At 48.3% G+C, this 25,332-nt stretch overlaps 1 protein-coding gene across 4 annotated transcripts in view; it reads left to right on the forward strand.

Moving 5' to 3' along the window:
• The window catches only part of SKAP1 (src kinase associated phosphoprotein 1), a 2,196,308-nt gene that overhangs the window by 1,916,409 nt on the left and 254,567 nt on the right, over positions 1-25,332 (forward strand). For 3 of the 4 annotated variants that reach the window (XM_069634617.1, XM_069634620.1, XM_069634619.1), the window contains one exon: positions 20,027-20,065. The exons of the other annotated variant lie outside the window; for it this stretch is intronic. In XM_069634617.1, coding sequence (XP_069490718.1) covers positions 20,027-20,065 — 39 coding nt within the window. The remainder of the gene's footprint in view (positions 1-20,026; positions 20,066-25,332) is intronic. 4 annotated transcript variants of the gene reach the window in all.

Consider the following 25,332-nt stretch of genomic DNA (forward strand, 5'->3'; position numbering starts at 1 on the left):
TACTGGATGGTGTCATGTAGACACATCAGTTCCGGGGCATCAGGGAGGCGGGAGGCCGGCAGGGAAGTGATGTGGGAGGGCGGGGTAGTTCAGTTATGGATGAAACTTGAATAAAGAAGGACGTTGGTTGACATCCTCCGTGTCTGTCCTTTATTACTGCACAGCGAGGTGCTTGCACGAGGGCTTCAACCAGCGTTTCATTGGCAACGAGAAGGAGGTCGCTCCGGCGACGTGCAAACCCAAATCAAGGCAGGGTGAGGAGCGGATGCAAGGAGGCACGGCCGTGGTACCCCCAGCCCTGACGGGAGTGCAGAGACATCACAGCAGGACCGTGTTAACCCGACCCGGGCCGCACGAGTTGAAAACAGTGCCCCACCCACAATCGGATGCTCGAGGCGAGCAGCTGTGATTCCTGGGTTGCAGCAGTGATACAGAAAATGGCGGGGGAGAGGAGGTGGGCCATGTGATGGTGCTTTGCCGGGAGGCACCCATCACAGCAGCAACTCACTCCTTAAGAACCCCCAGAGACAGCAATTTGCATGGTGGTCATGGCTTTCAGGCAGTTGTGGTGGCCACCAAACATACCATAGGCGAACTGTCAGCAAAGGACTTTAAAGTAGCAGTGGGGAAATGTCTGATCAGGATGCAGGCCAGTGTGCACAGCCCAAAGGGCCCGCACCCCAACAAGAGCAAGCCCCATACAGACTGCCGGACTCCCTGGCAGTTCAGATGCCAGGAGCCTTTTAAATTACAGACACAAGTAACATGGGGCCCAGGTGGGCCAGATGGATAAGGGGCTTTGATTTATACATGGGTGTCGAGGGGCTCATAGATGAGGATAGACAAAAGTGTCTTCTCAAGCTGGCGGTAGGACCGGTACCACGTGACATAGATGAGATGCCTGCAATGACTATTGACTCCATACAAGATCTAAACTGGGCTTCATCAGCATATTTCACCCCGCACACCAACGTGGATTATGAGCGCCACTTATTCCACACCACCATACAGGCAAAGGGTAAGATCATGGACGCCTATGTCATGAGGCTTAGAAATAAAATGAATCACTACAACTTTGCAAACTACTCCAACACCGAGGCACTGCGATCTCAGACATTCAGGCGGAAATTGCTACAGAAAGCCCGCACTTTGGATGAAATACTGATGCTTGCAAGGGCAGAAAGGGCAGTGGACTCGCAAGTAGAAAGCTTTAACACCACAGCACCGGCAGACGCAGTGCATCGTTTACAACAGGAGAGGAGACTAGAAGAGTCATTCTGTTTCCGATGTGGATTTGAGTACCCACATGGAGGAACATGCCCTGCCATTGGCCAGCGATGCTCCGCGTGTGGCGAAGAGGGACACTTTAAGGCAGTATGTCATCTGACAGAGAGAGGGGGCGAGAGAGAGGCACAGAGTCGTTCCCCAGATACAAACCCAGACCTCTTACCTCAGCATCACAACCATCGGGGAAATCACATCCCCCGCCGAGACACAATTACCCTGAACCGAAAGAGCAGGAATCCGGAGACGAGAAAAATAGGAGAGAGAAGAGGGAAGGAGAAGATACGTCGCTCGTGTGAGACCAGAGCCTAGATCCAGATGCCATGTGCGCTGCTTGGTGGAACAGTCCCTGTCGGTTTCTGAAGTCAGCTCGTCGGGGAGCGAACAACGAAATAAGGCCTACGTATATGCCCTGGGCAACGCGGTGGCCACCAAACACAGTCCAACACTGATCATAAAAGTGAACGAAATACCCACCGAAATTCTCATAGACACCGGGGCTTCAGTGAACGTGGTCAGTGAGAAGGTATTTAAGGAACTGCCGCAAAGTCAAAAGCTAAACCCAGTGACAGTCGATATATATCCATACAGAGCCACAACACCTCTCAAGTGTATAGAACAATTTGAGGGATCATGCCGCTAGAAGGAGCAAGAGAAAAGAGTGCTGATACATGTGCTGGCGACAGGGAGTGAGAGTGGCTCGTACTCAGCTTTAAGATGGCCATCGAAATGGGCCTAATACATGTGCACTACAAGATCATGTTGCACATGTACGTAGATCCAGTACTCCTGATAAAAGACCTGTACCCCAACCTATTCAGAGGCATCGGAAAACTGCAGAACAGACAAGTGAAGCTGCACATTAACGAAAGGGTGCGCCCTGTAGCCCAACATTACAGGGGCATACCGGTGACTATCCAGAAGAAAGTGCAGGATGAACTTCACAAGCTCATAGAACAGGACATCATAGAGCTGGCCACAGGCCCCACCACATGGGTCTCGCACATCATTCCGGTGCCGAAGAAAGGCTCTGATGCAATCAGACTGTGTGTGAACATGAGGAGGCCTAATAAAGCTATTCAAAGGGAGAGACATATGGCAGCATGTATCACTGATATGATACATTTATTAAACGGAGCAAAGGTCTTTTTAAAACTGGGCCTGAAAAAAAGGCTACCATCAGTTGATATTAAGTCCCGAGAGCCGGAACATCACGACTTACGTTACACACCTAGGTACAAGAGATTGAGCTTTGGGGTCTCTTCGGCAGCAGAAATATTTCAGGTGGAAATCCACAAAGTGATTAAGCACATCCCGAACTGTATAAACTATAGAAATCACATCCTGGTGTTCGGGACCGATGTGGGTAAACATGATGAGACCCTAGCCAAGGTGTGTATGGCCCTTGAGGCTGCCAATCTTACTCTCAACCAAGAACAATGTGAGTTTAGAAAAGGCATGCTGCGTTTCTTTGGCCACGTGTTCTCAGGAAATGGCATGCTGCCTGATCCTGACAAAGTTGCCGCGCTCAACGAGGCGCCACCTCCGACCAACGTCTCGGAACTCAGATCTTTCCTGGGCCTCGCCAGTTACTGCACAATGTACATAAAGAACTTTGCTACAGTCAGTGAACCTCTCAGAGCGTTGACCAAGCAAAATGCAGACTTCAACTGTTCGGGGGAGTGCCAACAGGCTTTCGGGATCATTCAGGATAGAGTGGCACGAGACAAAAACATGTCATACTATGACTCAGACCGGAAAACAGTGCCAACAGTTGATGCAGGTCCAGTGCGACTAGGCGTCATCTTGGCCCAAATCGACTCGGAAGATCAGATGCAAACACACATTGTTGCCTATGCTAGCAGAATTCTCTCAGCTACCGAGCAGGCTTATTCTCAGGCGGAGAAAGACTTCAGCCAGTGTTACAGATGTTCTTGTTACCTCTCGGTTTGTGTGTAATTGGAGGAGGTGGAAACCACACATTAATGGGGTCATTATGAGTACTGCACTAAAGGTAACACTGCAGTCTGTTTGTGAAATGCTGTCAGCTTTAGCACCTGTTCCATTCCAAGTTTGGTGGGGGAAACACCTTCCGCTGTACTCCCACAGAATGTAGCCGGAGGTTTTACAAGCTGAATTTTGCACGCATATATCCACCAATTTTTCCCTCCACCTGAGATGTGGATGTAAGCTTTCTAAGGTTACTAAAAGAAAATAGTATTTTTCTTTTGTTGTGCAGCACAGGTGCTTCCCTTCAATAGAGTTAAATGTTTCTTTCTATTGGGCAATTCTAAGAGTTGAAAAGGTGGGCATCTCCGATGCTACCCTCTTGCAACCTTACAATGTAACATCTAGAGGAGTGGTCTGAACCACCAACGTACGTTAGCAATTTCCACCATCCTTACAATTGTGGACATCGATGAACAAATAGAAAAATAAAACTGTACAAGTTAGTCTTTAGTCTGTGTTTGTTGGGGTGGGGGTGGCTTTCTCATTCTCTGTTACTGGTGAGGGCACTGGGAGGGTGGAGTGAGTTGGGATGTATGTGTACTGATGTTAATGCATCGTTAGAATGTTATATTTTTGGGGGCACCCATACTGCTCTATCAGGGATTTCTCTTTCTCCATTTGATTTTGGTTTGTTTGAATTTGTTAATAAAAATATGTAAATTAAAAATAAAAACTATGCAAGTTGTATTGGTGTTCTAGGAAGGCCACTATGTTAACATTGAGTTTGGTGCTAACTTTGAATTTGTCAGATTTTCTGAATACTGCTGGCTAAGGTGGAAATGTCCTCCAGCGCTATTTCGACCCGAAAATATACCCAGCTCATAATGGGCTACATAGTGTGATAATAGGTACACGTTTCAGACTTCTTGAAATGAGATGTGGCCTAATCCATTGAAAGCGTTAGCTATTGTGGTGGTGTCTGACAGCCTTCTACTAGGCCTTGCACAGTAGCTTCTGTGCATTTAACCCTTTCATTGCCATTCAATTCTAAATATAAGTACAAAAATTCACATGGAAAATATTTTCAGGCAGTGAAAGGATTAACAGGCACCTTGTTCACCATGCCTGGCTCCCTGAGCGAGGGCGGTCTCTTCCACCTGATTCGTTGCTCATCCTGTCCAAGATGGATAGTTCTTTAGAAGGAGTGGAATAACTAACACGCGCGCACACACACACACACTCTCGCTCCCTCGCACTCTTCTATGTGATAATTGTATTTAAGCGAAGTAGGAATCTCCACCCTGAACGTAAGGATTACATGGAACAAGCTATTGCTCTTTAGGAAGACGCACAACAAAGCGAATTTACCACCGTTCAAAATCCTGTTGGGAAACGAAACAGGTGAAAAAAAGTCTGCCCTAAGAGACTGGAAACATCAATGTCGTGAGATCCTCAAACAGCTAGGGACGGATGAGTTAACACTATGGAATAATCCAGATTTTGTAAAAAGAAAATTGCTGAATCTCGACTGGATTGAAATTGGGGAGAGAAGAGCCTGTCAAAAATCCATGATAAATCAACCAAAAGAAGCAAAAAAAACGGAATACACTTCAGAAATATCTGGTTCTGTCTATGTGCAAGCACCTCAGAAGATACTATCTGATGTTCCGTCTAAATATTCGAGAAACAAAAGAAATTCTGAGGAACAGGCGTGCGATTCCAAGGGGAAATGCTCTATGCCGATTCTGTGGGGAGGAAGATGAAAATTTAAAACATCTAATTTTAAATTGTACTGAACTAAACGATCAACGTGATAGTTGCATGGGAAAGGTGATGACAAATTACCAGACGCTGTCTGAAGAGGAATGATGGAGACAACTACACTTGACTGAAAGTAAGTCACTGTTGATTGCATTATTGCGATTTATAGAGTTACTGCAGAACCGTCTAAAAACGAGTCCAGTGGTTGCCTAAACAGTGTCCCACACAGTTACAAGTCAGGAGAGCAACCTCTCTGAAAAGACCGACAAGAAAGAATAATTGTTGGGGCGAAGTCAGAGGAAATGATTGTAGAATAATCCTTAAGAAGTAGACCAAATAAGGTGTTATAGAGAAGAATACTTAAGGATGATAGATGGAATGTTGTGCATATGCCAAAGACAAAGTTTTTCAAAATTTTGTATAAACTAAATGAAAATAATAAAAATAATAATAATAATAATAATTGTATTTATGTATTGGCCATTTGCATGGCGCCTGTATAGCAGAAAGAGTTTCCAGGAGGGGACAGGGGAGGATAAAACAACAAGAAACGGTCCTACTAGGCCTTGTGACATTTGGACCATGCAAGTGCAGTAAATAAAGTGCATGGGGAAGAGGAGGCCCCAGCATTGAGGCAGGGAAAGTTCTAGGGGAGCCCATGGAGGGCAGGTGTGCAGGGAGGCTGGGGTACAGGTAAAGTGTGAGGAACAGGGGTGGACCAGACTCAGTAGGCCAGCCAGGGAGAGGTGCAATTGCAGGTAGTGGGGTACTGCAGAGGACTGGTGGGAGGATGCCCTAGCCCCTGTAGGACTCAGAAGGCACCAGGCAGCCAGTCATTGTAGTGGGGGGACATTAGCAGGGGAGGGGGAGAGGGAAGGAGGGACGTCTTGATGAGTTACCGGTGGAACTTAAGGAGATCCGCTCAAGTCTGAGAGTGGCACGGAGGCTATTCCAGAGGGAGGCTCCTGCTGAGGAAAGAGATCTACCCCAACACTCCGCTTGGTGAATCGTTTGACCTGCAGAGAGTTAGAACTAGAGGACCGGCGGACTCTAGCAGGGAGGTATTTAGAAAGGGAAAGTTGGATACATCGTGGTCACAGGCCCCAGAAAGCCTTGCCGATGATGCAGAGTCTCTTAAATTTGATCCTCTAGGCCACCAGGAGCCAGTGGAGAGATTTTAGGGCTGGAGAGATGCTGTCCCTGGACTTGAGGACAAAGATAAGTCTTGCAGTCCTATTCTGGTTTAGTTGGAGAGGGTGGAGGGGGGAAAGAGGCAGATTGAGGAAGAGGCTGTTACAGTAGTCCAGCCTGGACAGGACCAGAGCTCTGGAGACATTGAGTTTCTGGGGGAAGGAGAAAAAGTAAAATACTTCTGAGGAGGTGCAGCTGGAAGTGTGCCTTCTTGGCAGGGTCTGTAATGTGAAGTGAGAAGGAGAGAGAGGAGTTGAAGACTCCTTTTTGCTTCACACGAGGGTGGGGGGAGGGGCGCCAAGGAGGGCGGTCAGACATTAGGAGGTAAGGAAGGGGCAGAAGTTCCAATGAGAAGGATCCCAGTCTTACTGGCGTTAAAACAGCGATCATTAGTAGCTCACCATGCCTGAATAGCAGTCAGGCAGTCAAGAATGCGAGAAGGTAGAGGGCAGCTTAAAGGAAAGCTTTGTGTCATTGGCATAACAATGGAAATGAGTGTAGAAGGTGGATACCAAGTAGGCAAGAGGGGCAAGGTAGATGTTGAAAAGCCACGACAAGAGGATACAGCCCTGTGGAACACTGCAGGTAGATAGTGAGGTAGAAGAGAGAAAAGGGCCAATTTGAACCTGGGAGAGCATATTTGAAAGGAATGCTGTCAACTAGGCCAGTGCCCAGTCCGTCGTGATGCCCAGGTTATCGCAGAGGCGATTTAAGAGGGTGACTGTTATACAAAGCGTCTTGCGGGCTCTGCGTACCTGTTCGTCGAGGTTGCTGCGAAGAGGGAAGCCAGTCTGTCAGGAAGTGTAGATTAGTAGAATTTGCAATGCGGGGTACAAACCCAATGCCTCCCTGGTAAAAAAACAAAGTAGCACTGGACCAGCTCCCAACAGCACGGGACGTCATTTCCCTGATTTACATGGTGTCGGAACAGTACGAACACTGGCAGGGAAGGCCACTAGAATGTCCGAAGGAATATAGATGGTATTCTTATGAGAGGTCCAACAGATGTTAAAGCAGGCTGGATATTCAGGCATTAAGGCAATACCTTACGGAGGCACAGGGAATTGGAAGCAGGCAAGCAGCCATGGGAGGCAGGAGGAACAAAGGATACAGGCAGGTTCCAGGGATAAGAAAGGGGTCAAGGGAAAAATAAAGTGACAAGGCAGAAGAGACTTAGGATGCACACGATCAAGGAACAAGAACCCAGTAAGGTAGACAGTACTGGAATGAACTGAAGGGGATACTAAATAGGCACTGGGGCCTACAAGGGACGAGCACCCGATCAGGAAACTAACCACTTTGAGGCGCAGTGAATCTTGTCCGAGAGCCCCACGAAAGGGAGGCTTGCACAGCAAGCCGACGCTGCCTCACAGCCTGGAAGACTGCGCATGCGTGGAGTGTCAAACATGGACGTCCGCTCATGCACAGACCAGAAAAGATGGCTGTGCCCAAAGCCGGAGCAGTATACATCCGGGAAAGACACCAACGTGAGTACCGCCTCCATGACAGGGCTCGCTGGACATGGGGACCTCGTTTCCACCCCAAGGTGAGTGGCATGACAGTGACATGATTGACCGTGTTGAAGGCAGCGGACAGATCCAGGAGGAGCACAAGAGTCTAGATTAGAAAGCAAGTCGTCATGCTGTTCAGGAGAGCAGTTTGCATGCCTCTGGCTGCTCTAGAGCCAGACTGGTGGTCATGAAGAAAGCCAACCGCTTCAGTGTGGTTGGTAAATTGGGAGATGGTCAACTTCTCCAATAGTTTGCCCAAGAAGTGGATGGTGGAAATAGGGCGGTAGTTAGCCAGGCAGAAAGGGTACGCAGACGGCTTTTTCAAGAGGGGGTGCTTGAGGTGTGAAGGAAAGAGCCAGTGGCAAAGGATTGGTTGCAGAACTCTGCCAAAGAGGGAGAGAGGGTAGCAACATTGTCCTTGATGGTTCTAGAGGAGCCGGGAAGCACTTGTTTGGAGGAGACTTTCATAGAGCGAACAGTCTTGGTGACCTCATCTGGTGCAATGGTTGAGAGGAAGGAGAGGTGCCAAGGGGGTGGGGGGATAGAGAGCAAGTAGCAACACGATTGAGAAGGAGGGTGAGGACGGGATGTCCTGTGTTTTGGTTGTGAAATGGGAGGCCAAGACCATGCAGAGGGGGCCTGCGAAGGAAGAGAAGTAGAGACTGCAGTAGGACTGGCAAGTTCCTTACAGAAAAGTTCTGCTTTGTTGTTGGTGGCCCTCAAGATGCGGTCTTGGATATGGGCCCACTTCTTGGACCAAATGGAGGGTATGTAGTGGTGTTGGAGCAGGTGGCAGACCAGTTTGTCAGAGGGTGTGCATGCGAGAGGCCAGCCACTTCCGTTCTGCAACACTTGCTTTTCAGCGAGTCTAGGTCTGAATCGTACCAATTGTTGCATTTGGAGGCAGGCTTCATGCGGATTCTCATGGCAGGGGCAAGGATGTCAAGGGAGTTATAGATGGAAAGGTGAAGATTAGCAAGGACTGAGTGATTGTCGAGAGCCGGCATAGAGGGAGGGATAAATGAGGCGACAAAGTCAGCAAATGACACCCGCTTCATAGGTCGGATGACGGAGAAAGAGACTGGCAGTGCAGGTAGAGGCTTATCCGAGAAGCACAGGAGCTCCAGATGAGATGAGTGGAGAGAAAGATCAGACCAAGAAAAAAGGTGTACTGAGAGTGTTAAAGAGAGAGGTCAGCTGAGATGAGCGCACCCAGAGTGTACCCGGCTGAGTGGGTCTGTCCAGATTGAAGAATGGTTAGGGAGAAAGAGTCAGAGAGGTTGCTGAAGGTGAGGACTGTATCAAAGGAAACAAGATGAATGTTAAAGTCTCTGAGGAGGTCAAGCTTAGAGGTAGAGATCAGGAGAGAATAGGTGAGTTTGGCCCACTCCGATGGGAAGAGGGAGACCGGTGCCACAGGTCCTGTAGATGGGAGCGAGAACGATGGATATGGTAGGGGAGATGCAAAGCTTGCAGACAAGACATTCAAAGGAGGAGTAGGGTTGAATGGGTTGGATAGGAGCAGGGATCCATTCAGTGAAGACAAGGGCCACTCTCCACCTCCAGGCTGGTTAGGCTTGGACTAAGAGAGGATCTTGTAGCCCTCAGGAGGAAGAGTGTCAAAAGCAGTGAGAGAGCTGACATTGAACTACATCTCGCTGAGTGTGACGACGTCAAGGTCAAGTCTTCAAGAAAGTGACAGATGTTAGAGGAATGTTTTACAGCAGAGCGGGAATTGAGGGTAGCTAAGTGAATCTGATTGCACCCTTAAAAGGTTTTCTGAGGAAGGGTACAGGGGCGGGGTACCACCACCAGGGCGGGGGAAGATGTAGGGGGGGATGGAAGACTTAGGAGTGACAGGAGAAAGGAGGAAGTTGAAGAGGGTTTATGGTCAAAATCTCGAATAAATAAATCTCGAAAAAATAAATCTCGAAAAAAAAGGCCGAAAAAAAAGCCAATTTTTTTTTTATGACGTTTTTTATTCGAAATGGGGGTTCCCCCCCAACCCCACTTTTTTTTTACCATTTTATTTTTAATCCCGGACCCCAAAATAAATATATAATTTAAAAAAAAATCGACTTTTTTTTCGACCTTATTGTTATTCGAGATTATTTTTTCGAGATTTTGACTGACCACCGTTCAAGAGAGATGGAAGATGCCCATCAAGGAGGAGGAGGTTGGGCTGAGAGCCCTGGGCCATGAAAGTGCCATTCCGATAGACATTGATGATGCACCTGGATGCTAAGTGTCCCAAGAGCACTTCCCACCTGGTTCCACCATTAATTGGTGAGTAAGAGAAAGAGTAGAGGATAGAAACCATATGGGGAGTCCATAGGTCAGGTGAAGGAACGCCAAAGAGAATGTCGGTGATAGTCTGCATAGAGGAAGCATTGACATAGGTGTCGGCAAAGGGCAGACCAGGGTTAGAGACCAGTAGAGCCTTCTTAAACTTGTTCCTTCCAGGTTTTGAGAGAGAGGGAGGATAGGTGATAGAGAAGCAGTTAGAATAGATAGGGGAGATGGAGAGCACCATAAGGAGGGGGGATAAGGATGCCCAGGGAAGGGGGAGGGACAGAAAAACTGCTCAGTGCACGATGGAACACACCAGGCCGCCAAGCAGAAACAGATGAAGCAGTTACTTTAAGCAGCATTCAATGATGGCATCAGTGTTAAAAGTACCAGATTTGAAAGTTCAAACATACATGAGAAATGCCAGAGCAGGGCTACACATTTTACATACACCCGTTATGCAATTTCAGACCAACGGTGTGGGAATTGGAGACGCCTGCCTAAGTTAGTGTTTCAAACCGCACGACATGCTGGCAATTCAATGGGGCAACAGATTTTAGAAAACGCCTAGATTTGACTTTCAAAACAGCCACAGAAATGCAGGCAATTCATTGGGGAAATACAATTTAGAAAATGCCTAGAATTGAGGATCAGAATAGTAATGAAAAAGCAAGTAGTTCAGTGGAGCAATACATTCTAAAAAAAGAGAGCCTAAAATTCAAGTTCACACATAAATGAAGATGCCTGCATTTAGAGAAGCCAGGCAGAGGTATCAGAGTGAGAACACCGCAGGCAGTGGCGCAACAGATGCATGGTATATGTCCATGTAGGCAACGAGCAGGGTTCCAAGCACCAAATTAATGTCTGAGGTAAGAGTTCAGGTAGGTGTAAAATGCACCGAGGGGGCACGATGATGACTTGGTGGGTTCAGTGCTGACAGTGTACGTATGTAGGGACAATAATACAGAAGGGGGGAAAAGAAGTTGTCAGGACGGACTTGGGCCCAGAGGCTGCAGCGGCAATGGTGAAAACAGGCAGCATGAGCGTGGGGAAGAGAGTGCAGAGCCAGTTGCAAAAGAAAGGAGGTGTTGAGCGCTTACCAATGATGCGTGGGTGATCTAGGTAGCAGGCCCCGGGACCGATGGTGCACCGGCAGGCAAGCGATGCATGTGGGCCAGAAAGTTTCCTGGTGGCACTGTGGCACGGCCGGACAGAGGCTTTAGTGTGGGCCTCAGAGGGCTGGCTCCTTCCCCTGCCGGCTCCCACAATAGGAGGTTTAGAGGGTTTGGAGGGACAATCCGTGCCTTGGAAGGCAGGCTCAAGGGAACCATGGGGAGGCAGTTCCCTGCCTCAAACGATGGCAACCATTTCCAAAAGACAAAACACCTCATGTTAACAAAGGAAAGCCCAAGAGGTCTACCTGGTGAGGGAGATGGGCCAGAGGAGATCTTTCCCCGCTCTTTCGCCTTGTAATAACGAATTTCACATTAAAGGCAATGTAAACAATGCAAATAAAGTTTACACAAAGTAAATATCGCTACTCCTCCTCACATGCTCTGAACATAACTTCTTCATGCAGAATTGTTGATTGTCTTTACTATTTTTTAAATTGTACATTGGGTTATTTTTTTCTTTCTTCGTTTTTAGCTGTTTGTTGACTTCTTCAGTGTAAGTATTCATTTTGTAGGAGGAGTTATTTATACTCTACATAATGACGACACAAGCTGCTGAAACACCATAAACTCTACTGGGTGTCAAGCTCTGTTTTCTCTTACATCAAGATTACTATGACCCAGGCCTTTCGAATTTGTTTACCGAGTTTGTCGTATCAATGCTACTAGAAGCTATTTCTGTGCACTTACTGCTCGCACTTTTTCAGGAAGAGCGTTTCTGTGGTACCCATGAGCTTTCCTGACAAATCCAATGAACTTCTCTATAATCTTGGCTTAAATAGGCTGTGGCAAAGACACGCTAGACAACCCTCCTTGCGGGCTTGCAGGGGCTTTGTTGGGTTACCTGGAGGAGGTACATCTTGACTGCCCAAGAGCCTCTCCTCCTGCCCCAGTCCATCGTGTTTCCTGTTCGAAAAAAGTGTTGAAAGTATCCCACTGAAACATCTGCCATCTCGAAAGTAAACCCTGCTCTCAAACGCTGTGTGTCCTGATGGTTCTGTTTCAACCCTAATGGTCTTTGTTGAGAGATTTGTTTAGGATACATGGTTGCACTCACTAGCTTCCGTGTTCCTGGACGCAAGCACCACACAATTTCCAGTACTGCTCATGGGAGAGCAATGAGAACATGTATCTGGCTCCTGAGTCTTTGAGGTCAAACGCACTGGGCAGACATGGGGCACCCACTGCAGACCGGAAATATCCTTCTCTCTGACTTCAAGATGGGTTTTTAACCCCTTGGCAGTCACCTCAACCTGACTAAATGCTGTGAATTGCCCATAGGGAAAAGAGACCAATCACAGCTGATGAACCCTAACACGAGAAAGAACACCTGTATGTGTGGGAACATGAAAAAAGCATGAACAACCAATCCTCTGCGCTGAGGGAGAGGAGCGACTAGCAAAAGCCAATCCTAACATTTATTGAACAATCGAACCAAACAAGAACCCTAAAAGGAACCTAGTAGGAGACATAGACTGAGGAAGAGAATCTGACTCAGAGAGCTGCTTCCATGACAACTCTGACCTTATTCTTTCACCAACTTTGCTAGTGCCTACACTGCGGGTTACCAAAAAAACGACAAGCACATTAAGCCCATGTCTGACGGGCAACAGGATCGCATCCTGATAAAAACCTTATGCGAGGGAGAAGAGACGCTTGCTGCTACGAGTGTGCTGAACATTATACCTTATCACTGAGGATAGCGACCTATTGCTAGAGGGAGGGAATATCGAAGCCTGACAAGGACCGTAAGCCAGGGGGTGAAATACTTGCTTGTGGGACTTTGAAGAAGCAAGTAGAGTGCTATATCCCTTGGACCGCGATTGCTAAGAAGTGAGTAGGGAGCTATATCACTGGAACTGGTACTGTTTGTGGAACCCGGGGGAGTACTGCATTGCCCTAGGTCGGGTTCTGAGATGCCTTCGTTTGCTACCCCCTTAAGCACAGTCATCTTTAATATTTCTAGTTTGATCCCCACATAACCTCTAGTCTTGTTCACCCTCAACCTGACAAAGTTAATGAAGGTGTTTCTGACACTGCGCAGTTGACTCTGTGCCACAATATTCAACCCCTTCGCGTTTATACCCCACTTTCCTCCTCCAGAATGTTTCTATTGATTTGTTGTAATGTGCTACATGAAAACAGAGTTACTTCCAAGGGGTGGTGGGTGTGGAAGGGGATTAAGTAATTGTAGGGAGAATCCATGGATCTTTCACTGCATGTTGTAGGGGTGCATTCCAGCTAACTAAAAAAGCTGCTTGGATCTGTTCAGGTTACAGTCCTTGCATCTCTCTGTGTTAGAATTGTGATGCAGGCCTAGTATCATCTTAGAGCAGGGTTGTCCAACTCCAGGCCATGAGGGTGGAGTCCTGATGGGTTTTCAGGCTATCCCTCATTAATATCCATGAGAAGAAATGTGCATGCATTTAGAATCATTGTATGTAAATTTATCTCATTAATATTTGAGGGGTGTCCTGAAAATCCGACATGTTTCCGGCCCTCGAGGCCTGGAGTTGGACAACCCTGTCTTGGAGGATGCACTGCTGGCAGTTCCTGTTCTGCTTTAGCCCTTGGTGTGGTCAGGCTCTGTTTTGTGTGTAGGAGCAATAGTTTATTGCATCAGGTGAACCATTTGACAAAGACGTTTGTTGAAAGATTGCCTGGACTAGAGACTTGGTAAGGGAACAGGATGACGGTGTTGAAGCTGTAGCTGAATAAGCATACAGTGGACCCGGTGTTGAGACAACTGGTAGCAAGGATGGTACTAGGACCTGAGCAGGCGATACGATCAGACATAGGTGGCTATACAGTCCAGATTTTGAGCTTTCTGGACCTTAAGCCTTTTGGTGACCAACTAGAAGGAAGCTTCAATTACTGTTGATTAACAATGGCAACACATCGGTGTTGCCCTTCAGCAATTTTTCATATCTGGGGCTGAAAGGAGTTAACAATCTGATTCAAACCATATGATGGCCAGGACCTGTGTCCGGTGTACATGCGCAGCAGTGAACTGCTACTCTGCCACATCTGGAGGAGGTGGCATCTACAAGGTTAGTGACTTGGCATCAGCTTGGTGACGTCTGGATCAGAAGGGTGCTTTCTCTTTACACAGAATGAGCAATTACTGTTTCCACATGGGAGAGCGCGCCAGGTGTGAGTCACTAAATGATATTTGTGCATCTTGTGCAGAGGATGGAAAGAATACTGAAGAGTCAGCTAAGCAAGATGGAGAGGATACATGTTTGGACCACTGAGAGCAGGAAGAGGAGGATACTGGGATGGCAACTGAGAGCAGAAGAGCACGGGTACATGTGTGAGGATTTAAGAGGGAGATTAGAACGGTGGCATGTGCTGAGGACCCCAAGAGCAGAAAGGAGGGAATACCTTGGTGGAGATCATCCGGGGACGGAGGATAAAGGTTTCAAGGTCGGAGGGCAGGAAACAAAGGATATTGGAGAGGGGAATGCGAGCAGGCAAGATAGGATCTAGGTGTGGGGCATGAGAGCAGGATCGCGGGGCTCACCCTTAAGGGGGGGGTGCGTGTGTGTGTGTGTTTTTATTCGGCATACTAATGTATTTTAATGTTTTTTGTTTTGAAGATCCATGTGCTGATTGAAGATTACGGGGTCTCTTTTGAGTCCTGGGGACATGCATGCAATTAATAAGGGGGATGACCAGGAGGTCTTCATCTCAGAGTGATTGGAGAAGGAGGGTAACCCGTTAGAGACTGTTTCCTCGATGCTGGTTGAGGAATGATCCTCCACCAGGCCATAAGAGACCCCTCCTGCTACTAAGCAGGCTGCTAGATTTTGATCAAGTTTGAATGACAGGTTTATGCTTTCTGGGCTTTTTTATGGGTGCATCTAAAATGGGCAGGGACTCTCCGCGTATAAAGCGCCAGCAGGAACTGGATGCAATTGATTACAAATGTTAAAGTGTACTACTTTGGGTACAATCGTTACTTTCATTTTAGATTCAAATATTCATATTTAATCATCAGTTATTTGCATAGTGACTCATAGCGACTATGAAGAATACATACGTCATGAATATGCACCCTAACACGCAATCTTAATGAAAAGAAAATATAAAAATGGTTTCCGTACAAACCAGTCTCAGTTCATATCATCATAACATATATTATTGTAGTTAACAATTCAACCTATCCAAGAAGCACATTGCAACTCGCAGCATAATATGACAAATCACAAAAAACCACAACCAAAGATGTAATTACAACATGTAAAATGTACACGTCGTTGACTTTAATTTCGCCATGCATGGTTCTCTTTTCTGTAACCAAGCCTTCTTCGGGAACTTGCCATATTTTCAAGTGTTAGGCCTCTCTATCTTGAATATATCCTACAGACAAATGGTTATACAAGTTAATATGCCTACTGGATAATATTACTCACACCTATAATAATAGCGATTTTACTTCTTTATAAAAGAAAATGGGTAACTAAAAAAACGTGAATCCCAAGAACTTACATAGAAGGGAAAACGACAGATAAAGGGTAAATGTTATTGAACTCTGGTATACTGTCATGCTTTCAAACTCACCCAATCACGACCGGGTGATATGCAGGCGGCGGAGAGAAACATGGACCCCTCCCGTGATCACCTCTGCTCGATCGTTAGTAGGACGCTACACTCTGAGGCATCCCTGGCGTCTATTTCCACGCCTGCAGTGGGGATTGCCTTGGAGACTGCAAGCGCGGAGGAGATCACCACTCTATACGCGAATCGTCACGAAGAAGGGGTCATGTGACATGGCTTCCAGGAAACAGGCACCAAATGAACCACTGGATCATGTGACCAAGTGAAAGATCACGTGACCAGGAAAATGGATCATGTGACCAAGTGAAAGATCATGTGACCAGGAAATCGTCCCCGATTGGCCAACGAATCAGGAAGACTGCAATAAAAGGGGCTTGGCCTTTGCACACATTGCTTCTCAGCTGATCTCTCGGCGTTTAGCGATTTCCTGTGTTTTGAACTTTATGCTTATCGAATTTCTTGGATTTTGGACTTCGTTTTTTCTTCTGGATTGCCCTCAAATTTTGGCGCTTGGATTTCTTCTGACCTGTATTACTGGATTATCTGAACTTTGAACTGTTTTCTTGGATTGTTTATGGATTGACCTTTGGATTTGGCGCTTGATAAACCTTCAACTACCTTTTGTTTGAACTCTTGGAACTTTGTCAAGAACTGTGCACCTACAACCAAACCCTCTCCTCTCCCTTCAGATCCCGTGGTCCCGTTATCCCCTCTGCACTACTCATCTGACCCTTGGGGGAAAACTCACTTAGGTTCAAGTTACTCATTCACCTCCAGGGTAGGTCTTTCTTATTATTTGTTTATGCTTGTTGTGAATACGGTGTAGCCATTAGCTAACCTGGTATTTTCTTTGCAGCCACCCGGGACCTGGAGTTTCCTGTTTTCCCCCACCTGTGGCTCCAATAACCGGTCAGCGAGTACTTTGCCCCTCTCCGACTGGTGCTTGGGGACGGAGGTATACTAATCCATGTGGCCCTCAGGATTTGACATATACCCACCTTTTCACTTCTCCTGGGCCTTCTCCTTTCTACGCCACCAATGTTGTGCCACCGCTAGTGTCCGTGATGTAATATTACATATGTTACCTAGAATTTCAATGGCTTCCATCTATATGCGGGTTGCGACACCAAATCCATAATGTTTTAGGTCTTAATGGTAACGCTTATTAAATAATCTAGTTAAGGAACAACGGGGCTCATTGAGTTCCCCTGTATCCCAGTGGTAATTACAGCGGGATACCGGGGAACTACTGTACCGTCTCTGCCACCCAGTATCCCGGTATTACCGGAATATTACTGGCAGCGTAGACGCTTGTAATTCCCCATTCCATGGAGTCTCACAGAACTCCATGGGGTGGGGTTTTCCCAAATCACCGGTACCGTTAGTAACAGTGCTGTTGATCAACATATACCAGCAACTTCCTGGACTGGCCAACTCCAAGTCTGCCGGTAGGCACTCCGATGTACTGCCGGTAAATCAGGCCCCTACCAGCAGATAAATGCCTGATTACCGGCACCTTATTTCCAGACCAGCCAACTCGTAATGAGGCTGAAAGAATCGGAGCCTATACGCTTGCAACTAGCACCAGTATGATCTATTGCACATGCACCTTCTATGCCGACAACTATTGCTTATGCATTTATTTATTTATTTAAGTCACACCACCAGTATACTTTTCAAAGAGTTCAGGCTGCAGGTGTTGCCTGGGGGAAATTTGCCAGAGGGAAGCGCATTGTACCTCAATATTTACTGCAACATAAATGTGTAAAGGGTAGTGCAAATAATGGCCTCTCTTGCGATGTGGAAATGATCCAATCGCAATATAACACTGGCCCCTTGAATTGACCTGCCTAATATTTTAATTCATCTGTGTATTTTGCATATCCGAGTTCGGCAATTGATTGTATTGCAGTGGTGAAAGAAATGCAGCAAAGCTGTCCAAACTGAATCTGTACTTCCTACACTGCATACAGCCAGACGGGATAAATGAGAAACGATCGAATCTTTTGCTGTGAATCCCGAAAATACGGATTTTTTTCAGGGTTTTTGCATTTGTTCGCACAAATAAATGTGGGGGAGACCCCCCTGCAGGCCCACAACCACATCCCTCACTCCCAATTAATACCTCTACCCCACTTACTATCTATATTTGTGCAAAAAAGTGCAAATATTCGATCAAAAAAACCCTCCATTATCGGGGTTGCAGTGAAGGTGTTCGATATTTTCGCCCTATCCCGTCACACGTATATGTTAAAACAACAGGGTGCCTAATACTCTTATAGCAAAATCTCGTTCAAGCATTAACATTCCCTACTAGAAATGTCTTTGTAACCAAAACCTCCAAATGACAGTCCGAAACAGCCCTTCTATTTATTATTCTTAGATTGGAAAAGTCCACGACCAAGCAATAGTTGCTGAGGGGCCCAGGCATGAAGCGTTTTTATTTTTAAAAGGTAGGAGCTGAGCCTTTTTCAAAAGGGGGAGAAGAGTAGATTCCTTGTTTTCCCGAGGGATTGTAATGATGCTAATAGGAATATAGTACAGGTATGATGAGTTCCTGAGAGTTAGTAGGCAGGTGTGGCGATAGGACAGCCATGGGTTCTGGGAGCGGGAGGAGTTGGCTCAATCTGGGCACGTTGCGGGCGCAAGAGGAGGGGGTGTTTGCAAATCCCACCATCGTCCAAATGCCCTTTGTCCCAGCTGGAGCAACAGAGTCCAGCTATGAAGATTTTTTTTTTTATCATTGACTTTCTTATGCTTTACAAATGCTCAGAACAGCAAAGCCACTCTCAATAATTTATCTCAAAATCAATGCTAATGAGTTCTGTCTGCTCCGGGCAGGACTGTGAGGTCTGATGTCTTGAAGACAGATCTTCAAGTACTTCCCTCTGATGGAGACCAGAGCAGCGACAAGGACCGCAACACTGCCAACATAAAAGAAAGAACAGAACAGCATTACTGCACAAACGTACAACTAGAAAACCCCACGACTACTCTACAACGCTACAATTGAACCAGTCCACAAAACACCCTACTCTAAGGGCGCGATTCTTAGGTGCGTGCAAAAATAGGAAAGTGTTCATCTATGAAGGATGAAAACTTTCCTTAAAAGCGCCATATTCTGATAAAGTGGTACTGTGGCGGTCTGGCATCAAAGCCACGACTTTTGCATGTGCCCGATCTACTGTTTGACAACAGCCTTAGCAACCATGAGGAATGCAGGGCAGGCAATGCAAGGGGATTCTCCTTTCAAAAGCACTGCTTTAGCATATTAAAAGCAGAGTTGGGTTCCATTAAACGCTATTGCACACTTTTTCTCTTTAGCATTTCCCAGACTGCAGTGCCACTTTTCTGGTTTCATGAAAGCTTAAGAAAGGTCTCTTAAAAAAGAAAAGTGGCATTCTTTAAGGAAATGCTCACAGTGCCACTGATACACATGTTTATATAATGGACAGATTTAAGCAGCTTTTGCTGCTGCAAAGCAAGACGTTTCACGCCAGTATTTCCACCCACCACAGAATGGTGGTGCTGTAAACTGGAGGGGAGAATGTTGGCATTGAACACTACTTTTAGCATGAGTTCTGAATCGGGCCATATGAGCAGGCTTGGACTGGCCTATAGGGCAATGCCCGAACCAAGAACGCGAAATGCTAGGGTGGGGCAGTTTCTTTGGCCTCTTTTTTGACCCATGTAGGCCAGTTTTATAAGTTACTTCACAAGCAGCTAGTAGTTTTGACCAGTGTTATTGAATAAATATTCTTTAAAATGCACAAATTGCATAACATTTTATCAAAAAACCTCCCCCTTGGGCATTACTCAAACATTCTCTCACAAAAGGAGTGAATTGCCATTTGCAACTGTGGGACACTTTTTCCTTGGTGCCCAAGAAATTGTTATGCCCCAGTCCGACCCTGCAACTATGGCACAACCACATCACTGCACAGTCCCAGCACTACACAACGCCACAACTTTAGAACCCTCTACCACTTGCCTACATCACTGCTTACAACCCCATTACAATAAAACCCCATGATTTGGGACCCATTCGCGATATACAGTAGCAGGCTGATTTTCTCAATATTAAAAGGGTGCTTCAAGCGGCAATGATTTGCAGAATTTGAAATTGAGTCCTGAGAGTGGCAGTGAAGTGTGGATACACAACACGGGCACTGACGGTTCTGGGTGACTTTCGCCATGTTCTCTCCTTCTATCCCCTGTGTCGCTTTATGCCGCTCTATTTTCTTTTTGTAACATGAATGCCCCATGTCCCAACCCATTCAAAGTTCTCTCTCTCTTCATCTCTTGCAGAGGAGGACTTGTACTCAGCTACTGACGAGGACGCCAGAGGTAAGGGGAAGATGAAAGATTTACCTAGTCTTGGATGAGCTTTTTCAGGTAGTGTTTATGTGGAAGAATGCACTGCAGTTCGCCTCAGGAGAAGTCATTAGTTCACGATTATTATTATCATGGTATTTATTGAGCGTGGATTATTATTATCATGGTATTTATTGAGCGTGGACCTAGCTTCGAGAAGTGTCGCAGTTTATTAGGTGGTCACACTCAACTCAGGGTGTTCCTCCCCTCTCCCAAGCAAGGTGGCGCACAATAACGCACTTTACAGATTCAAATTTGGTGAGGCCTTCTACACGTCTTGCACACACCACAACAAATACCCTGTGTCACCAAAGGACTAGGAACCAGGCCGGTGTATAGTAAGAGTATTTATTTATGGTTTGACAAAGATGACTATTAGCCAATATCAGCCACCAATGCTGTGGCAACACCCAATATCACAACTCTAACTACTTTCGGTTATTAAAACAACAAAGCTAACATTTAGAAAACTGCAATGACAACTTACAACAGATTTAATTTCAATGTAACCAATAGAAAACATACACAATACAATACAAGATCCACACAAAGGGCTTAATTTGAAACAATATGTTTCTCCCAGCAACCCCCACCCTCCAGGCCTCAATTGAATATGAACCCTTTAATTTAAAGGCAAGGGGTGAGTGCACGATGGAAAAATCATCTTGGTTTCTTATTTAAAAAGGCACTGTTTGGAAAAGGAATTCAAGCGGAAAAATCGTTTTGAGCTTGTTACTAAGATGCAATATAGGCAAAGGAATACAGTGGGAAAAAATGGTGTTTTGCAAAACAAATGAAAATTAAAGCAATGCTTCGTAACTATGGTTTGGGAATAAAGGAGTAAATGGGAAATTTGATTTGGCAACACACACGCAAATGAGATGTAAGGCTTTGTAATTCTGACTTTGGAATCACTGGGAATAAATGGGAGGTTTTGTTTTGTACCCCCTACATTAATTTGAAAGGTAGCATTTAGGATTACTTATTTTGGGACAGAAGTCAAGGATTTCAGAAGGACAGTTACCAAGTCTTTATGGTCTATACCGGCTCTAACACATTGGGCATGAACTTTGCTCGTTTCAAACTCTAACAAAACTCATGCAATGATTTCTCTATATGGGAATTAATTGCTTTCTCCAGCATGGGGTCTGGCATGGATTCACATGCTCATGAATATTCCCCGTCGTCAGGCTGGGAATCCTCGGTAAAGAAAAAACCATTATCAGTTTCGTTTCTGATCTGTCTTTCGTAGTAGTAACCAATCACTGATCTCTGCGTCATACTGACCACAGCCAATGACTGCCCTCTACCTAAGCCCCGCCTCTGGCAGCCATCTTCAGATTTTTACCGCACGTTCAAGTGTTGGGATCCTCGTGCTATTGCTCTCGAGCGTTAGTGCTATTTTTTCACGTTTTTTTCTCAAAAACTTCGATTTTTCGGTCAAAAGAGCCTCAAGCTCCACCGTTTCTTCATCTGATCATCGGGGACCCGCGTCGGATTCGTCTACGCCCCTCAAGGGTGAAGATTTCGTCGAGCCACGCTTTTGGAGGACTCCAGAAGTTTCTCAGGCCCATCTTGGACATGGCCCAGGAGAAGGGAAGCTCGACGCCCGGAAAGCTGTTCAGGGTCTGCCCTGGATGCCAGCTTCAGAATGTCTTTAAGGAGGACGAACACTCCTTTTGTCTGTACTGCCTACATGAGGACAAGACGCACGTGGAGAAGAACTGTGCGTTTTGCGGCAATATGTCGGAGCGGACCATGAAGGACCGCCATCAACGTCTCGCCAACTGGCTGGAAGGGAAGATCCCGTCAGGCGAGAAGAAGAAATCCGAGCGGTCTTCTAAGACCTTTGAGGACGCCCCGGCGACGGGGGTCCAACACAAGGCCAAGCACAGCGAGTCCGCTGGCACCGGGAGCGCCGAACAGTCGGGCTCTACGGGCGCGAGGCAGGGCGCATCCTCCCCGGCACCATCAACCACGAGCCAACGCTCTGGTTCGGGTAAGAGGAAGGCCGAGCACCCGGCGAAGATCCTGGAGAGGCCCCGGTTGAGCTCGAAGGCCCCATCGGAGGGAGAGCGAGGCAGTGACCCTCCCCCCAAGGAGAAGGCGGTGAGCGCACCTAAGGTGGTGAAAGCCTTAATCCATCCGGCCAAGGCCTCTATCGAGACAGTCGCGGCGGCCCTGGCTCAGCCTGTGGAGGCTACACCAGTGGTGGCGACCTCGGGGCTCAGAGTCTCCCTGCCACCGCGGAGGGAGTCCTCTTTTATGCCCATCGACAGGACCCCCGTGAAACCTCCGACGGAGAAGAAAAAGGGGGGGCAGGAGGTCGTCGTGGAGTCGGCCTCAACCTCTGAGGAAGAGCTGATCGAAGTCTTAAGCCACGGCGTTGGCGTGGAAGAAGACCAGCCCGTCGGGAGGGACCCTGACGTGGGAGACGACGAAAACGTCGAGGGTGCCGACGGGGCCCCTGACCGCCCGTCGGAATCCCCTCAACCAGTGCCGCAAGACAACTCGGCGGCCATTTTGTTGGCTATACAGTCCTTATGCTCGGAGATAAGGACGAGACTGCCGTTACCACCAGCGGAGGAACCGCTCCCGACGGGGGACCCGGAGCCAGGCCCTTCTGGGAGCCCTCCCCCTAAGAGAAGAAGGATTCATCCTCCACCTCCTTTTCAGCCATCGCGCACTGTTCAGCCCTCCTCCCCGTCCACGACTCGTGGAGATGATACGGGGACTGACACGGCCGCAACGGGTACGGACGACGAGGTTTACGACGAGGATCTGCCGTCGTCACCTCCCACCCGGGCTTCCCCGCCCGACGAGATTGGATCATTTCACTCCATGATCACCAGGGCATTCGAGCTTTTCCAGCTCTGCCCGGAAGAGAAGAAGGAAGGTTTCCTTTATCAACGGCGCGAGGCCAAGAGGAAGACGGTCCTCTCCGTACCTATACTGGATGATATTTGGGATGAGGGCCTCGCCCTCCTCAAGAACCCATCCACGACGCCGGCTAGAAGGGATCGGTACGAGAAGAAGTACCGGGTCCCAGACGCGGCCCCCTTGTGCCTTCGGGCACAGCCGACACCGGACTCAGTCGTCTCCGCGGCGGCCAGGAAGAAAGCGGGGGGGGGGCGCGCGGCCTCTACGTCGACCTCCCCGCCGGACGGCGAGGGAAAGAAATTGGATACGATGGGACGCAGGGTCATCTCGTCTGCAGCGACGACGATTAAGGCGGCCAACGCCTTGGCTATCATAGCCCGCTACGACAGGGAGTTGTGGTACAAACTGGCCCCCCTGCTGGACTTCCTACCGGACGACAAGAGGGCGGATGCCCTAGAGATCTTGCAGGAAGGAGAGGTGGCGTCGGACCATGCCATTGCGATGGACATCGCTGACACTGGATTTCGCCAGTTGGGCAACGGCGTGTGCCTTAGGCGGCCTGGATGGCTCAAGGCTACTGACTTCCATCAGGACGTGCAGACCAGAGTCTTGGACATGCCGTTCAACGGAAACAACCTGTTTGGGAAAACAGTGGACGATTCCCTTCAAGCCATCAAGGCAGACACAGAGACGGCCCGGGCTCTTGGGGTTCTCCAGCAACGGCGGCCGCCCTTTCGTAGCGGTGGAGGCAAACAGGGTGCCTCCAAAGGTTCCGGCGGCGGATTTTCCACCTACCGTCAAGCGGCCCGTTCGTCGTCGCAGGAAGCTTACAGGGGACGAGGCAAGTCAGGCAGACCCCACCTTCGTCGCCAAGGAGGTCAAGGCGGCAAAGCCTCGTCGAAGCAGGACTGAACTGGCCGTGGGGTCGGGCCATTTTGGGCAAGGTGCAGCGGATGCTGGTTGCGGACGCGGCCAGAGTGAGGTCCATCAAGTCCCTCCTCGGAATGATGTCTTCTTGCATTTACCTCATCCCCCTGTGCAGGCTCCGGATGCGCCCGTTGCAGGAGTTCCTGGACGCGCGCTGGATCCAGACGACGGGCAGCTTCGAGGAGAGGATCACACTCGACGAGAGTTTCCGACAAGCGATCCGGTGGTGGGGCACCCGCGCGCATCTGACGGCGGGCATGGACTTCCAGACCCCCGGCCACCAGGAGACAGTGACCACGGATGCCTCCCTGGAAGGGTGGGGAGCGCACACCGAAAATCTGCACGCGAGAGGCCTTTGGCTCCTGACGGAGAAGTCCCTCCATATCAACGTCCTGGAGCTCCGTGCAGTGTTTTGGGCCCTCAGGTCCTTCCTTCCGTCCCTCAAGGGCAAGGTGGTGAGGATCTTCACCGACAACACCACCACCATGTTCTACATCAGGAAACAGGGCGGAACCAGGTGCCCAGCCCTGTCCAGGGAGGCGCAGGATCTGTGGCATTGGGCCGTCGCCCAGGGGATGTTTCTGGTGCCGTTTGATCTGGCAGGGATAAAAAACACCATCGCCGACTCACTCAGCAGGGAGCTGCGCTCGTGCCACGAGTGGGAACTACGACAGGATCTAGTGGACCGTCTCTTCCGACGGTGGGGCACACCCCAGATCGATCTGTTTGCGACGGCGACGAACTCCAAGTGCCGGAGGTTCGCCAGCAGGTTTCCCCAGCCGAGGAGCATGGGCAATGCTTTCTCGTTCCCCTGGCAGGGCCTGTTTCTATACGCGTTCCCTCCATTGCCATTGCTTATCCGGCTCATCACCCAGCTCAAGAGGTCACGGTGCAGGATGATCCTCGTCGCACCTGCGTGGCCGAGGCAGATATGGTTCCCGGACCTTCTGGACTTGTCAGCGTCCCCGTCAATCAAGCTGCCAATGGACGCGGATCTTCTCTCCAGGGAAGGAGGCGCCATCCTCCATCACGACCCGAAGTCGCTGAACTTGCAGGCCTGGCTCCTGCAGCATTAGAGTTTTGATGATACGACATACCGGCCGACTGCAGAGAGGTTCTTGCAAAGGCCAGGGCGTCCTCAACTCTTAAATGCTACGGACACAAATGGAAGAGGTTCTCTGTCTGGTGCCACGCACAGATGATTAACCCTCTACGGATTACGGCTCCCCAAGTACTGCCGTACCTACTGACGCTGGCCAAGGCTGGACTGGCGCACGCGTCCATCAAGATTCATCTTGCTGCGATCTCCCGATACACCAGAACCACGGGGCGGACGTCTTTGTGGTCTCATCGTCTGGTGAAAGAGTTCATGAAGGGACTGTTCAGATCGTTCCCACCGGTGAAGGCTCCGGCCCCGGCGTGGGAGCTCAACG

This window comes from Ambystoma mexicanum, chromosome 13 (genome assembly GCF_040938575.1).
Source record: "Ambystoma mexicanum isolate Mex_15411 chromosome 13, UKY_AmexF1_1, whole genome shotgun sequence".
Taxonomy (NCBI): Eukaryota; Metazoa; Chordata; class Amphibia; order Caudata; family Ambystomatidae; genus Ambystoma; species Ambystoma mexicanum.